Source organism: Gavialis gangeticus, unplaced genomic scaffold, assembly GCF_001723915.1.
Source record: "Gavialis gangeticus isolate Ggan-Ray unplaced genomic scaffold, GavGan_comp1, whole genome shotgun sequence".
NCBI lineage: Eukaryota > Metazoa > Chordata > Crocodylia > Gavialidae > Gavialis > Gavialis gangeticus.
The window spans coordinates 101,626,931-101,641,058 of NW_017729031.1; the positions used below are offsets into that span (position 1 = coordinate 101,626,931).

Sequence of the window (14,128 nt, forward strand, 5' to 3'; positions counted from 1 at the left end):
ATCCTCTGTCACTTCTAGAATGCAGACTTTAGTCTGTACCCGTTTTGTACAGCCAAATTGTCTGAAAAAAAACCATAGTAAGAACTTATCAGTATCAACCAACAGAAACATTTTTAAGAAGAACTGTTTTATTGAAAATAGGATTTCTGTGCCAGGCCCTGCTCCTTTTATAACATCAATAATGGTGAAGAATTATGGCTACATAAAGACCAACTGAAAGGCATAATAACCCAACCTCAAGCCTTATTTCATTAGAAAATGAATTTGGATGTGCAAAATAAAGGATTTTATGTGGAATTTTCACAAGAGTAATGGCCTAATTCTACTTCCCTTGAAATCAATGGGACTTCATCCTTTATTTACTGGGAATAGATTTAGACTTGCAGTGAATACATTTGATAGTCCCCCTCCATCTTTAAATGTTAACCTTCAAACTAGAAATAAGCTCACATATTTTAATGGTTAGGGTACTTAACCAATGAAATAACTCACCTAGGGATGTGATACATTCACCATCACTTGAATTCTTTAAATAAGACTGGATTGAAGTAAAAGATATACTTTAGCTCAAATTACTGAATGAAGTCTCCAATGACTTGGATTTTAAACAGGCATCTCACAAAAAGTGGAAGTGTGGCCATATTAGTAACAATGAGTTTAAGACTATAGTACAAGCTTGTAGGGAGAAAAAAAAATCAGGAAAAGTAAAATACAAACTGAGTTGCACCTAGGAAGGAATATACTTGCGGGGAGGCTGCTCCATTGTACTGTAATTACATAAGCATAATTACAGCACGTTGGAGTAGACTCTATTAGTCAAGTCTGCTGGAGTGTGCTAATTAACATGCCTCCAGCAGCCTCTGCATCTCGTATATCAACATCCCCATGTTTCAGAATGGCAATGGGGGTGCTTTAGCTAAAGCTCGTTCAACAAACTTTAGTTAAAGCACCCCTGCCACCATTCTGAAGTGTGGGGACGCTAATACAAGAAATGCTGAAGGCACTTTAATTGGAGCAGCTCTTAGAGTCACTCTAATTAAAGCACTGCCCCTCCCCACCACCCCGGTGCATGTGTAAAAATGCCCAAAACTAGTAAGTGGAAGGTCAAGGAATGTGCAGGCCCTTCACTGAATGAGGAATGCAATGCAACAACAGAAATTACGGGAAAGGCTGAAGTGTTCAATTCTTTTCTTTTTTTTCTTTTTTAACTTCAGCCTTCACAGAATGGTGAAGCATCAGATACCAAGTACAATAAGTACCAAGGAGAGGAGCTATAATCATCTTAGAGTAGGGAAAAACAGGTTAGAGATTGCTTACACAACCTGGATGTTTTCAGCTCAGGGCTACATGACATGTATCCTGGAGCCCTCATTGAAAAGGCTAAGGTAATTTCAGGCCAGTTCAGTAGTCCTGGAATTACAGGGAACCTGCACTTGTGGATTAGAAACTGGCTCAAAGATAGAAAGCAATGAGTGAGTATAAGAGGTTAGTTTTCAGGGTGGAAAGTGGCAAATAATGGGGGCCCCTGGGATCTGTGTTAGGACCAGTGCTGTTTAGCATATTCATATAGATATGGTCTGGTGAAAGAAGTGAGTAGTGAGGTGGCCAAATTTGCTGATGACACAAAATTATTCCAAGTGGCAGACTGTGAGGAACTACAGATGGATCTGGCATGATTGAGTGAATGGGAAACCAAAGGACTAAATAGAAGATGCAATTCAATGTAGATAAGTGTAAAGTAATGCACCTGGGCAAAGATACCCCAAACTACACCTACATTATGATGGGCTCTACATTAGCTGTTACCACATAATACTGTGGCTGTAGTAACATGCGCTCACACTAATGTAACTGAGGAGCAGGCTCAACAGGGATACCAGAATGCCCAAGCACCTCAGGAGCCTTTGCTTGTGGCAACCTCATGCCACCCAGCCATAGAAGCCAGGTAGCTTTGCATCCCATTGTGCATTTGGGGAAGCTTTGAGCTGAATGGTGCCCCTCTCTGGGACATTATCATAGGAGGTGTGGCTCCATGCCCAGTAAAGTATCTGAGGGGGCGAGCAAACAGGGCACCAAGGACAGTCCCCAGGGAGCCCATGCAGCAAGGCTGGTACAGCTGGTGTGTGATGAGCCAGCCCTGCTGCAGCCTGTGCACTATGGAGCGCAGGGCTGCCCGACTTCTATGGCTGGGCAATGAGGGGCTGCACCTGCCACAGAAAAAGCTCCCAGGGTGAGGGGGGCATTTTGACATTCCCTCCAAGTTGACACCTGAGCCATGTGCCCTGCCCTAGTTATACCACTGGCTACTCGGAAGAACTTTCTAACTACAAGAATGGAAAAAGCACTGGAACAGATGACACAGAAAGGTTGTAGAATCTCCATCAATGGACATAAAGTTCAGATAGACAGGGATAAGCCTGCCTTGAGCTGAGTGTTGGACTAGATGACCTCCTTATGTCTCTTCCAGTCCTAAGACTGCACGAGATTCCATGGCTTGCATTAAGCTGTAGACTAGAGTAGGTAGTCATAACAGTTCCTCTGGCCTTAATTTCTCCATCTCAATAGTTTCATAGTTGGTAGGGTTGGAAGGGACCTGAGCAGATCATCAAGTCCGACCCCCTGCCATGTCAGGAAAGAGTACTGGGGTCAAATGACCCTGGCTAGGTGTCTATCTAGCCTCCTTCTGAAGACCCCCAGGGTAGGAGCGAGCATCGCTTCCCTTGGAAGTTGGTTCCAGATCCTAGCCGCCCTGACTGTGAAGCAGAGCCTCCCAATATCTAGCCTGAATCTACTCTCAGTCAACTTATGGCTGTTATTCCTTGTTACTTCCAGTAGTGCTGGGGGAACAGGGACTTTCCCATCGCCTGCTGGTCTCCCTTGGCCAGTTTATAGACAGCCACTAGATCCCCTCTCAGCCTTCTCTTGTGGAGGCTGAACAGGTTCAGGTCCCGTAGCCTCTCCTTGTAGGGCCTGCCCTGCTGCCCCCTGATCATGAGAGTGGCCCTCCTCTGGACCCTCACCATGTTGTCCACATTTCTCCTGAAGTGAATAAAATGCTACAAATTAGTTTCTACACTGTAAAAGTTCCCTTCACTGTTTGGTTCCTTGTTATTCAAGGCTGGGCTTTGCAGTGCTTATACCCAGCTTTTCTTTATTCTCTTTTCCCCTTATACATGTTGCTGGTATGACTGGATGTGCACTTCACAGGCATCCACAAAAAGGACCAAATTCTTGCTTAGCATACCTCAGCTGAAGTCAGAGAAGTTACACCAGCACATGCATTTGGCCTATAGTCAAGCCTGGTTTCCTTCCAGGTATTCAGCTCCTTCTATTGCTAGTATTGCTGCTTTGTTATGCCCAGTTAAATCAGCAGACTTCTCAGTGTTCTCACCAGAGGCATAGCTGCCAGTTCTGCACCCTGGGTGGTGCCTGAGTGTAGTACAGGAGCAGTGGTCAGAAGTCTATTGGAGGGAGATGTCACCTCCTTTTTTTTGCTGCCAGCATGTTTTGAGTGCCCCATATATACATTGATTTTTGGCAGCAAAAGAGCAATATCTCCCCCTACAAAATCATACCTCTGGCTGCTGCTTGTATATCATACACCACCACTGCCCAGGGAATTGTGCATTGCTGCCATAGCTCTGTCCTCCTTGCTCTGCATCTTTCAAACAGTGCCTTCAGCTCTGGCAGCATGGCAGGGATTGGGGAAGGAGTGAAGCATGTCCCTTGCTCCAGTTCAGCAGTCCTCCTCCTTAGACAGCACCTGGGGTTTGTGCCCTGCTTACCCATCCATTGTTACACTACCAGTGCTCACCTTATGTAGCATGACTGCTTAGCAAAAAGGTAGTTTCCTTTTCTTGCTTAGTCCTTAGGCTCATGCTCATCTGCATGCAGGTTAATACAAGTTAATGCATGTAAAACAATGGTAGCTGAGATAATGCTCAGGAAGCCTGTTCCTTTAGGCTAGGGACAGACATTACACATAAACCAGTTTAAGTCTGTAACAGAACAGATGTTCACTGCACATAAATCAGTTTGAAAATGGCTTGAGATAAATCTGGTTGAACATAGTATCAGACTTAACCAATTTGGGTCAAACCAGTTTATGCAATGTCTATCCCAGGCCCCTTCCTGGTGTAACTCAAACCAGAGTCCCCCAGCATCCCAGATGCTTTGCAGCCTTGGGTGGGGCTCTTTGTTCCACAGCAGCGCTGGCCCCCCCCCCCCCCCCTTAGCTGGAGCTCTGGCAGAGACCGCAGGTAGTGGCATCTGCCTGGCTTCCTCTTGCCCTTCCCCTGCTCCCACAGCATGGACCGTAGCCAGCTTGCAGTATGTTAGCTAATGCTGTGACACATCTGTGTAAGGCACAAAGGTAGACAAGACAGTATCCGCTTAGGCCTTTTGGGAGCTAATCAACAGGTAGCTGGTAAAGTCCCTCCATTCCTTCCTTGGAAAAAGATGTTTAAGAAGAGCTTGAACTAATGAGAGAGGCTTTTATTTTGTTCTGATGGGGTGCTAAATGTTCTGTTATCAACTCCCGCTACAACTCCCTGCTGGCTCCCTCGCTGATCAGAAGCAGCGAAGTGGGGTGGGGGGAGGGAAGGGGAACCCCTCTCTAATCAGAGCATCTGGCTGGGGCCTGGCCACACCCCACCCCCAGCTCAGCAGTGTCAAAGGGAAGGGAGGGCTGCTCTAGTGCCCCCTCGCTTCTAGCCTGAGCCACTGCAGGTATGTGCTGGCATTTCTCCAGTCCAAAGGGAATATCTGTGCAGTTACAAACCGGTTCAGCCTCACCAGGTTAGACTAACCTGCAAAGATTGAATCAATTTAGGCTCAGGCTTTCTGAATGTCTGCCCCTAGCCTCACTTATCTCACCCTTGCTCAGGACCTAAACCTGAAGCCCACAAATGAGTAACTCCGCTCACAATAGTCTCCTCCTCCGCCCAGTATTAGTCATTTAAGTTATTCATGCAAGGTTATTTATTCCTGTACATATTTATGGGATAGAGCCCTGAACTAGCTGGAAAGTGCTCAGCACCCTGCAGGATGGAGCCAGATTAAATGCTGCCATATAAAGAACGATGCAAACACTTTGAATGTTCCAACTTCTGCGTGTGTTACAGCTACACTAAATCACTTAACATAAATAACACCAGCTAAAAATCACTGGGACTACTCCAGCCAAGAAGACAAGCATTCAAGGGTTTTTCTTTGAACCCTAGTGTTCTTTTTTTATTAGTGTTTTTTCTCTACAATGAATGTACAATGGTATTGTTTCTTGCTTACATCAGCCAACACGTTATACAATGGAAAGTTAATCAGATGAGTTTTTGGAGAAAACAGAGCAATAGAGATAACTATTTTAATTATACAAAGAAGCTAGTTTACTGCTTCCCTGCTAACCAGCTTTTCCATCTCTGCCTCCATCCCAGCAGTATGGAAGACAGAGCTCTATTGCTATTTTGTGGGTAGCACTTATCAATCAGATCCTGTCCCTAGATTAGAGAAGTGGGTGGTATGTATGTATTGTCTGCCCTGAGTGGCTATTATGTACATAATCTCTAATGCTCCTTTGCCAGTGTGTGGGTAGGCAGCACTTTTAATTGCAAGACACCATGCAGAAGGTATTTAGGAAGACAGAACATGATTAGGGAATTGTGGGCTAGAATCCTCTTTAAATAAGCCCAGAGACAGAGGGCAGCTTGCACTCGATTATTCAGGGCCTACCAGGAGTAAGTTTACCCCAGGCAGACAGGTGTATGGCTATTGCAGGGTTAAAGAAACATTTTGGATGTACTTCTTCAGCATTGTTCATACCCTTTCCTGCCTGGAATACCTTTACGACAGCAGTTGCTGTATAGTCAGGTTAGCTTAGTTCCCAACACCCAGAACTCCCCACCCCAGAGATATTTCCAGAGATGAGTAAATCTTGTGTGCATCTGTGCCACCCTATTAGTCTCCTATACCCTGCATTAATCAACATGGGTTAGTTCATTTTGTTCCCTTGCCCTTCTCTTCGGCTTGGCAGGTACCTGAAGAAGCAGTTAAACAACTGGAAAGACAAAGTTCAGCTCCTCCACAACTCCCAGGAAGACACAAACAGCAAACTAGAAGCAAAGTTCCAAGTGTTGATGGCAAAACATGAAAGCCTAAGGGCAGAGCTTCAGCAAATGAGGCAGGAAATAAAGGTAGGATGAACACCGCACCAGGAATCTTAGCAGTGAGCAGGCAAATGGCATACTCCAACAACTTCTCATAGACCGGCACTATCTCATTGTTTCTTTGTGCTTTCCCTGCTTGTATATTGACAACTAGAGTCTAGACTCCTCAGGGAAGGGACATTTTTTTCTTGTACAATACCTAGCACAGTCTTTGCCCATAGTTTGAGCTCCAAGAAGCTACTGCAATACAAATAAGAATTTTTCTTCAAAATCTAGCAAAGTGAATAAAAATGAATAAGAATGTGGGAGCCTTTGGAGGGATTCAGGAAGAGTCTCCCCAGAGAATTGCTCAGTATCTCATCATCCACTATGTTTAAACCTTACTAAAAAATACACTACACGGAAAAACCCTACATGGGAAAGATATATAAAATTGGTTAGTAAAATTGTGACATACCTAGTTTCCCTCCTAAATTGTCAGATAGAAATGAATTATGCCAATGGCAAATGCCCTACTTCTTCCCAAATATTTTAATTCTGATTCATGTAAAGTATCCTTGCTTTCAAAATTTTAAGTGCTGTTTTTATTGAAAATCATCAGTCCACACTCTCTACAATTAGACCTCATCTTGCAGCTAGGTTTATATACGTGCAATCTGCATGTACAGCCCACACCAAGTGACCCAAACCGGTGTGTGGGTATGGGTGTGTATGTGGTCCTTTTGAGTTTTGTTTCAATTCCTTAACCATAAGGCCATCCTTCCTTTCTCTGTTAGTATTGTATCAGATTTTATCAACAATAACTTCCTGTGTAAAATGTGATGAATTACTCTGCATGAGCCATTTTCTCACTTCATATATTTGCAGTTTGATTTTCTTAGTTAGATTGTTCTAGAATAATTTTCCAGCAAATTAAGTCTTGGGCTATTATCACCTCCAATTTTTATTGACATAATGGGGTGTAATATCCTCCCCATTATGAAATTACAACATCTTAACAGAAATTGATAATTAAGAAATGAAACCCATGTACAACGTAATTAGACCTAATACTCTGGAAATATGACAGTGGGGGAAAATGCAAAGGGATAAAAAGATAGAGCCTGCTGATTTTTCTATACACACCAGTTTTTTTTAATGGGCCCGATCTGAAATCCATGGAAAAATTCTCATTGAGCCATTTGTGCCTACAGTCTGGATCCAAGACCTTAACCTCATTTTGCTAGGTACGATACAGTACAGAAGAATAGGGGGAAAAAAAAGTCACATTCTGAAGAGCTACTAAAGCAATTAGACAAGACAGCCTGGGAGAAAGGAAGCACATATAGCCTTTTTTCATATTACATCCTCACAGGAAGAATAACTGCTTTGCACTGGAATTTTGCTGTAGGGGTAGGAATTGAAACTAGTCCTTCTGTGTTCTGATTCAGTGCTTTAACCACATGGCTATGCAGCCTATCTGGGCTTCTATTAGTATTGTATCAGAAGTTGTCAACATGAAAAAATAATTCATTAGGTTCTACACAGGAACTACATGAAAACTTTTTTCCCCCACTGAGAAGTGCAGGTTTGGGTCAACCACAATATTTCACAGATTTGGGTTATTTTCAGTGAAATAAGACAATAAAAATTAACCAAAAGTTCTGCTTCATTTTTTTTAAATCAAATTATTTTGATTGTTCAAAATAGAGCATTTTATTCTGAAATTAATCTTCTTTTTAAAAGTAGATAACAATCATTGAAATGAAAATAAAACATTTAATTTCAGGTCAGAGAAATTATTTTGTTCAATCTAAAATGAAATATTCCCTCCTCCTCCCTCCCTCTGTTTGATTAATCAAACTAAGAGTTTCAGGTTGACCACAAATTAATTCTTTTAAAGTTTTAGGAACTACCAGCAACTGAAAAATGAACTTGCTATTCCTGTGTTATGTTTACCATAGGTATTATTACAGCCACCAAACCACCCTTCATTCTCAATGGGCCAAAATATGGAGGCAAAAAATGAGGATGCTTTGCAGGAAATTAGACTACAGCCTGCATCGGATTCTATTCTACTGAATACCAGCCCTGGAACATGTGGGAGTTGTAAAGCCAAGGACCCCTTCAGCATAGTACAAGGAGGGCAGCTCTTACAGATCCAGGATGATCCTGTTACAGTCAACATGAGATTATCAGGTGACAAGCTGAGGTCCATACCTGTGCAGCATGGAAATCCTTTTATGGGACAGCATGAGAAGTCAAGAGAGAAAGGTATCCCTCAAGCATGTCAGCCAGGGACATCCCAACCTGAAATGACCAGGATCCTTCACAGTGAAATTATGCCCCTGGCTCCTGGTCATGCTGCAGCACAAGTGCAATTTCGTGAGAAGGAGATACAAGAGGAGGAGGAATTGCAGCAGCTAGTGATGAAGCTGAAGGATGCTTTGTCTTTCCAAGTACAACCAGGTGAGAGTTCCTAGAGTCATCACATACTGGGCCCGACTCCTCTTTCCAGTATCCAGTTTACCCTTGCATATCTTCATAGACTTCAGTGGAGGAACTACTGATGCATACAAAGATGAAAGAATCAAGAACTAGAGCCAATGGACAATTCTATTCTAGTATTAAAACAAAACATTTTTAAAAAATAAATAAATAAATAAATAAAAATCAGAGAACAAGGTTTTTCTCAGTATTAGTAGAGGTATAATCTGGACTAAAATCTGCACATAATATACAGATTATGAACATCAGAACTAGGAATCAAAGGTTAATTTTCTCCTGGTTCTTGTTATAGAACCTCTACTACAATGCCTCATCAGTCTATTACACTTAAATCCAGAGCAATGCTTTTGATTTAAACAGAATTACTCCATATTTGGACCCAGAAACTAGCCCCCAATGCTTGAGCCATTTAGAAGTGGGCAAGATGTTGTAACAGTCAGTTAAAGAAATAGGCTTATATTAGCAGAAGCTATACAGAAACAAAGGGAGAGCATGGTGGGGCAAAATAATGTAAGCAGCTGCATTCCCAGACCAACCTCATGACATTGTCCCATGCAGCACTGCTGCCCAGGATGCTCAGGCCTCACCTTATAGACAGGAACCTCAGAGATCTCTTCTACCTCTGTTGTACAAGTCTACGATTGTTTGCTTTCTAATCCCACAAAATCCCTTCTTAATCAGTACAGCACTCAGGATACCTCACATTCTTAATAAGCAAAGCTGACAAAGCTTTCATTTCCAAAGAGGTACCTTGAAGTGGGGTTTTAGATACAGTATTTGGGACTTTTGTTGCAGCATATGCTCTGAAAGGTATGCGATCTGTCTTGCTTTACAGCTCAGCAATCGGTTTTAAAGGAGGCATTACTCTCCACAGCTGAACATGTTTGCAGGTCCTTCTCTGATCTCATCAATCAAGCAACTTTGCCAGCTTGGAAGTGATGGGAAGCCAGCATTCACTTTACAGCTTCATTTCACTGTTTCCCAGGTAACTGAAGCCATGTCGGGCTCTCTAAAGTTTCCCAGATTTACATTGTGATAATCTAACTTAATTGCTTTCTGCTTCCACTGACTTCACCAGAAACTTCCATGGGCTTGAGAAAAATGCTCCATTCTTATTAGTCCTATATATTCCTACCCATCTCAAAGAAGAAGTTAGCAGCAGATCCTCAGCTAGTATAAATCAATGTGATTTTTCCAATGTTGCACTGATTGACACCAGCTCTTGAACTGGTTCATTCTTCTTATTGCTGCATTACCTGATAATAGGTAATGTTTCTAGAATGTCTGTTTTTACTTTCTACTGGTTTTTGTTTTGTTTTGTTTTTAACAGGGAAGATGAGATGGCTTTAGCTAGTCTGTTTCAAGGATAAGTTATCTGACATATCCAGCTTTGAAAAGCATTGAATAGAAAAGAGACATTCTTAACTGTCCATATTCTCATCATCTGGGAGTCATGAATTCGCATTTACCAACCAGGCATCTGAATTTATGAGAAGGAAAATGTGCTTTGACCAGTTTAGAGACATCTGATTCCTTTAGAAGTCCCTCCCACTGCTTACTTATTGATACATATGCATATCTAAATCCAGAACATTTAGCAAGAACCTTTTTGTTTGAAATATCTAAAAGGTTAGAAAAAAACCTGCATTTACTTTTATTTTGTTTTCTAGCACTGTGTATTCAGAGTTTTTCCTAGGCCATGCATCCATTCCATTCCAGTCTTACTTAGTCTTTAAAGTTCACACACTGATATTTTCTCATCCTTAATGCTCTTATTAGCACTACCAGCTGCCAGGCACATACACTAAATCAAGTGTCTGTGAGGGGGATTAAATATTGTTGGCTATGATCCCCACCTGAATGAGACTGCAGGATAAGCATATTTGCATATTTTTAAAGTTTTGTTATATTTGCATTCACTGGTCTTCATAAACCAAAGAGAACAATCATCTTGATGCTGCCTTGTTTTTGTAAATTGAAACTGGCTTTTAAGTTCATGTATACTCTTGAGATCATCAGCCTGTTTTCACTCTTCAGCTTTTTACATTTTCCCTGACTGCCTTTGTTCTAGAAAACATTTAGCTTTTTCCTTTACCTGTGTGCTGGGGGGAAAAGATAATTTCCACTTTAATTTGCCACTTGATTTTTTTTTTGTTTTACTGTTTCTTTAAGAAGATTTTTAGTGCGTTTACTGGGTGTTTTTATTTTAACAATTCATTTTCATTAGGGTTGTAATATTTGTATGCCCTATTGCCTTTCAGCTGTTCTGTAAACTATGGAAGTGTCAGGACTTCATTCAAAATTTGTCTGCTGTTTTGATTTAACCCTTTCCTTTAACTTTCAGGTCTGCTCACTTGCTTTTTACATATTTTAGGTTACATTAGCATTCAACAAGTTTCTTATTTTCTGAGGTAGTGGCTTTTATGCCTCATTGCTTTTTAGTGGCTAGATTTTGAAATCTCAGCTCTTTTATCCTTTCATCAAGAAAGGTACAATTTTAGCTGATTTCCTCCCCATCCTGCCCCTCCAACCACCAGTAACTTTTGGTTGCTCCTTGTATTTTTTCATTCAGGTCACAAGGTAATGTGCTTTGCCAGCCAAGCACATCCCTTGAAGCATGGCTTCTTTTCCTTGTACCTTTTTTGTGGGGGGATAATTAAAAAAAGGCAGCCATCAAAGTTTCCTCCATGGCTTGCCCCCTAGCCTAGATCCTTCAACATTTGTCAGGTATGATCCCCGGACTCCTTTTGAGTTCTTTAGGTACTACTATGAAGGATAACGATGACCTGACTGCCTACATAACCTTGTACTTTTTGGTTATGACACCTTCTGGTTATAACTGCTTTGTGTGATTGTAACTCGATTATTTCAACGAGGTACACCAACATAGATTGGAGTAACCAAGGAGAGTCAGGTCCAGGATATCTTAGAGTTGTTCTGGGATAAGGCTGAAGGTTATGACAAAATGTTGGGTCTGGGTTATTAGTTTACTACCGGATAGATAAAGAAAAGGCAAGATTTCTGAATGTGTGATGCCTTACCAATATTTACTATTGACAATTTCTCTCTCTTTCAGGCCATTCTTGCTCTGTAAAGGATCCATTGTGCTTATTTCTTTGGAATTCTGCTGTATGTTTCTGGTTAATGACAAGAGTGAGGAACACGTTAAGAAAATACTGTACTTCAAGAACTAAGGGATGGGAATGTAGATCCATCATCCTGCGGTCATTGTTCTGCAAAAGATTCAGAGAACAAATACCAATGTGGACATGGATTTGCACAAATGATGAAAGCCATCATGATTCAGAAATAATTTTACCTCTACTAGATTGTTTAGGTCAGGACATAGTACAATGCTAGGTAACTGGCTCCAAACAAACCACCTCAAGTGCAGAAAGTGATGTGGCTGTATTACCATGGCCCTCCACCTGGTCTAATATACTCTGAGAAGCTGGGTATATTAGAGCAGTGCTTTTCTCAGGTTAACACAGATCTATACTGCTGCAACACCTGAGCTACCTTGATCAGAGACAGTTCAGGTCCCTCTACAAGGTACTGCATTGGATTATGTAGACATACCCTTACAGATGAAGTTAATAGAACTATGTGATTGTACATCAGCTGAGTATCTGGCAAGCAGAAACAAAACTTCTGTGTAAAAAAAGAAAAAAAAAAGAAGAAACTCTGGACCTAGAAACAGGCTTTGACTTGAGTGCAACTAAAGCCTCATTAGAAGCTTTGGAGGAAAACAGAAGTCGAGCAAGTCATATGCTGACATGCAGCTACATAATGATAATGCAGCTTTTTTTACTGATGATGATGGTAACAAATATTTTTACCGCTTCATCCTACCTTTTATTGCAGAAGCCCCACATCACGTTTAATGTAATCTTTCAAGAATAAATATGGGAAATGAAGGGGAGGGACTGGAAACTAACAAGCAGTTTGTCTTGAGCAGCAGTTCTCAACCTTTTTGGATTTAAGGTGCCTCTCATTGGACTCAAGGCACCCTACATAACTTTTGTGAATTGAGTGACAACTAATTTAAAAAAAAAATACAGAGCTTTTCTCCTTGCAGAGGGGTTGGGCAGTGGGGGTGGAGGATTGGCCAAGTAGGAACAAGCCTGAGCCTGTGCTTAATGCTTACCTGCTTATCTCCTCGCACTTCACTTCTCTCTTACCTTGTGGCACCCTTTAAAGGATCTGGCAACCCTGCAGGGTGGCCCAGCACCCTGGCTGAGCATCACTGGTCTACAGCAAATGAATGATGAAATAGTAAAGTATAGTTAGTAGTTTGGTAATTATACAATATAAGAAAACTTGAAAGCAATGGTAAAATAAGGACCACGGGAAAGCAGATGGAGCTGTACATGTATGGAAAGAGAAAGGGTGAAATATGGATGAGAATTTACTGACATTTGCAGCAAGGCCAATGTCCTTCTTGGCCTAAGAAACTATATTTAATGGCACCAGATTGAAACACAAGGAAGTACATCTTTACTAAGGTAGATAGGTATCCTGAGATCTTTACTCTGTTTTTAGTCAAGCTTTCTTTAGGCCAGTACGAACTGAAACACATTCAGGATTTGTAACAAGGAAAGCCTGAAAAAAAAGCTGAGTTTGCACTGCTTGGGGTTTGTACTGATGCAACTGGTATTTACCTGCTGGTATTTTATCATTGCCTCATGATGTAATGATCCTCTGGGAGGATAGACCAAAATGATGATTTCCATCCCCTGCCCACCATGGACCTCTCTGTAACACGACAGAGTCAAAATAGTCTACACTTGATGCCCTGTAAAGCATGCCAGAAATATCAATTATTTGACAAAATCTAGGAGAGAAGGGGCCACATTTATAGGAATGGTCTGGGGAAGGATGTCTGGTAGGTCTAGAGGGATGGATTTTGTGCAGTGGTTTAGTCTGGCCAAACATATTCATTCCTTGCTCGTTAATGTTTTCTGCTGCTGGATTGTAATAAACTTGTGATTTTAAGTCTAGTTAATTGTTAGAGTACATGGAGCTTTTTCTTTGCAATACCCCATGGGGCCTTTTGCCTTCTCACAGTACTTCCCCTTTAAGGGGACGCATCCAGTAGGTTTCTGGTGTACTAGTTAGGGCCACCACTGTAACAGCCTTGGCCCCTTTTTCCTCTCTGGTCATACCTTTCACCTGGGCCTACTGTTCAAGACCCCAGCCTTGTCTAGATAGCAATTCCCTTTCCTGGGGGTCCACCTGCACCTCAATAAACTCTGCCCCTCTGTCTCAGGCCTGATTTCTGGTGCTTATTGCAGAGGAGTGCCCTCAAGCAGCCTGTCTGTGGCCTCTGTCATCCCTTATATCCACTTCTGGTCTATCAGTAGATCTAACCAAAACATAAGTGCCAACTTCATGGCTGTAAAACCAAGTCCTCCTAACCCTGGGTTAATACTTGCCTGCAGCCTAAGAGTTCCCCATGGCTGCTTCTTTTTCATAGCTGT

General features: G+C 41.8%; 1 protein-coding gene across 1 annotated transcript in view; it reads left to right on the forward strand.

Annotated features, from left to right (window-relative positions):
• Positions 1 to 9,998, forward strand: part of DYTN (dystrotelin) — an 84,367-nt gene extending 74,369 nt beyond the window's left edge. The window contains exons 11-14 of the mRNA XM_019522906.1: positions 1,215 to 1,385; positions 6,029 to 6,188; positions 8,105 to 8,609; positions 9,979 to 9,998. Of these exons, the coding sequence (XP_019378451.1) occupies positions 1,215 to 1,385; positions 6,029 to 6,188; positions 8,105 to 8,609; positions 9,979 to 9,998 (856 nt within the window). The remainder of the gene's footprint in view (positions 1 to 1,214; positions 1,386 to 6,028; positions 6,189 to 8,104; positions 8,610 to 9,978) is intronic.
• Positions 9,999 to 14,128: the final 4,130 nt, after the last annotated feature.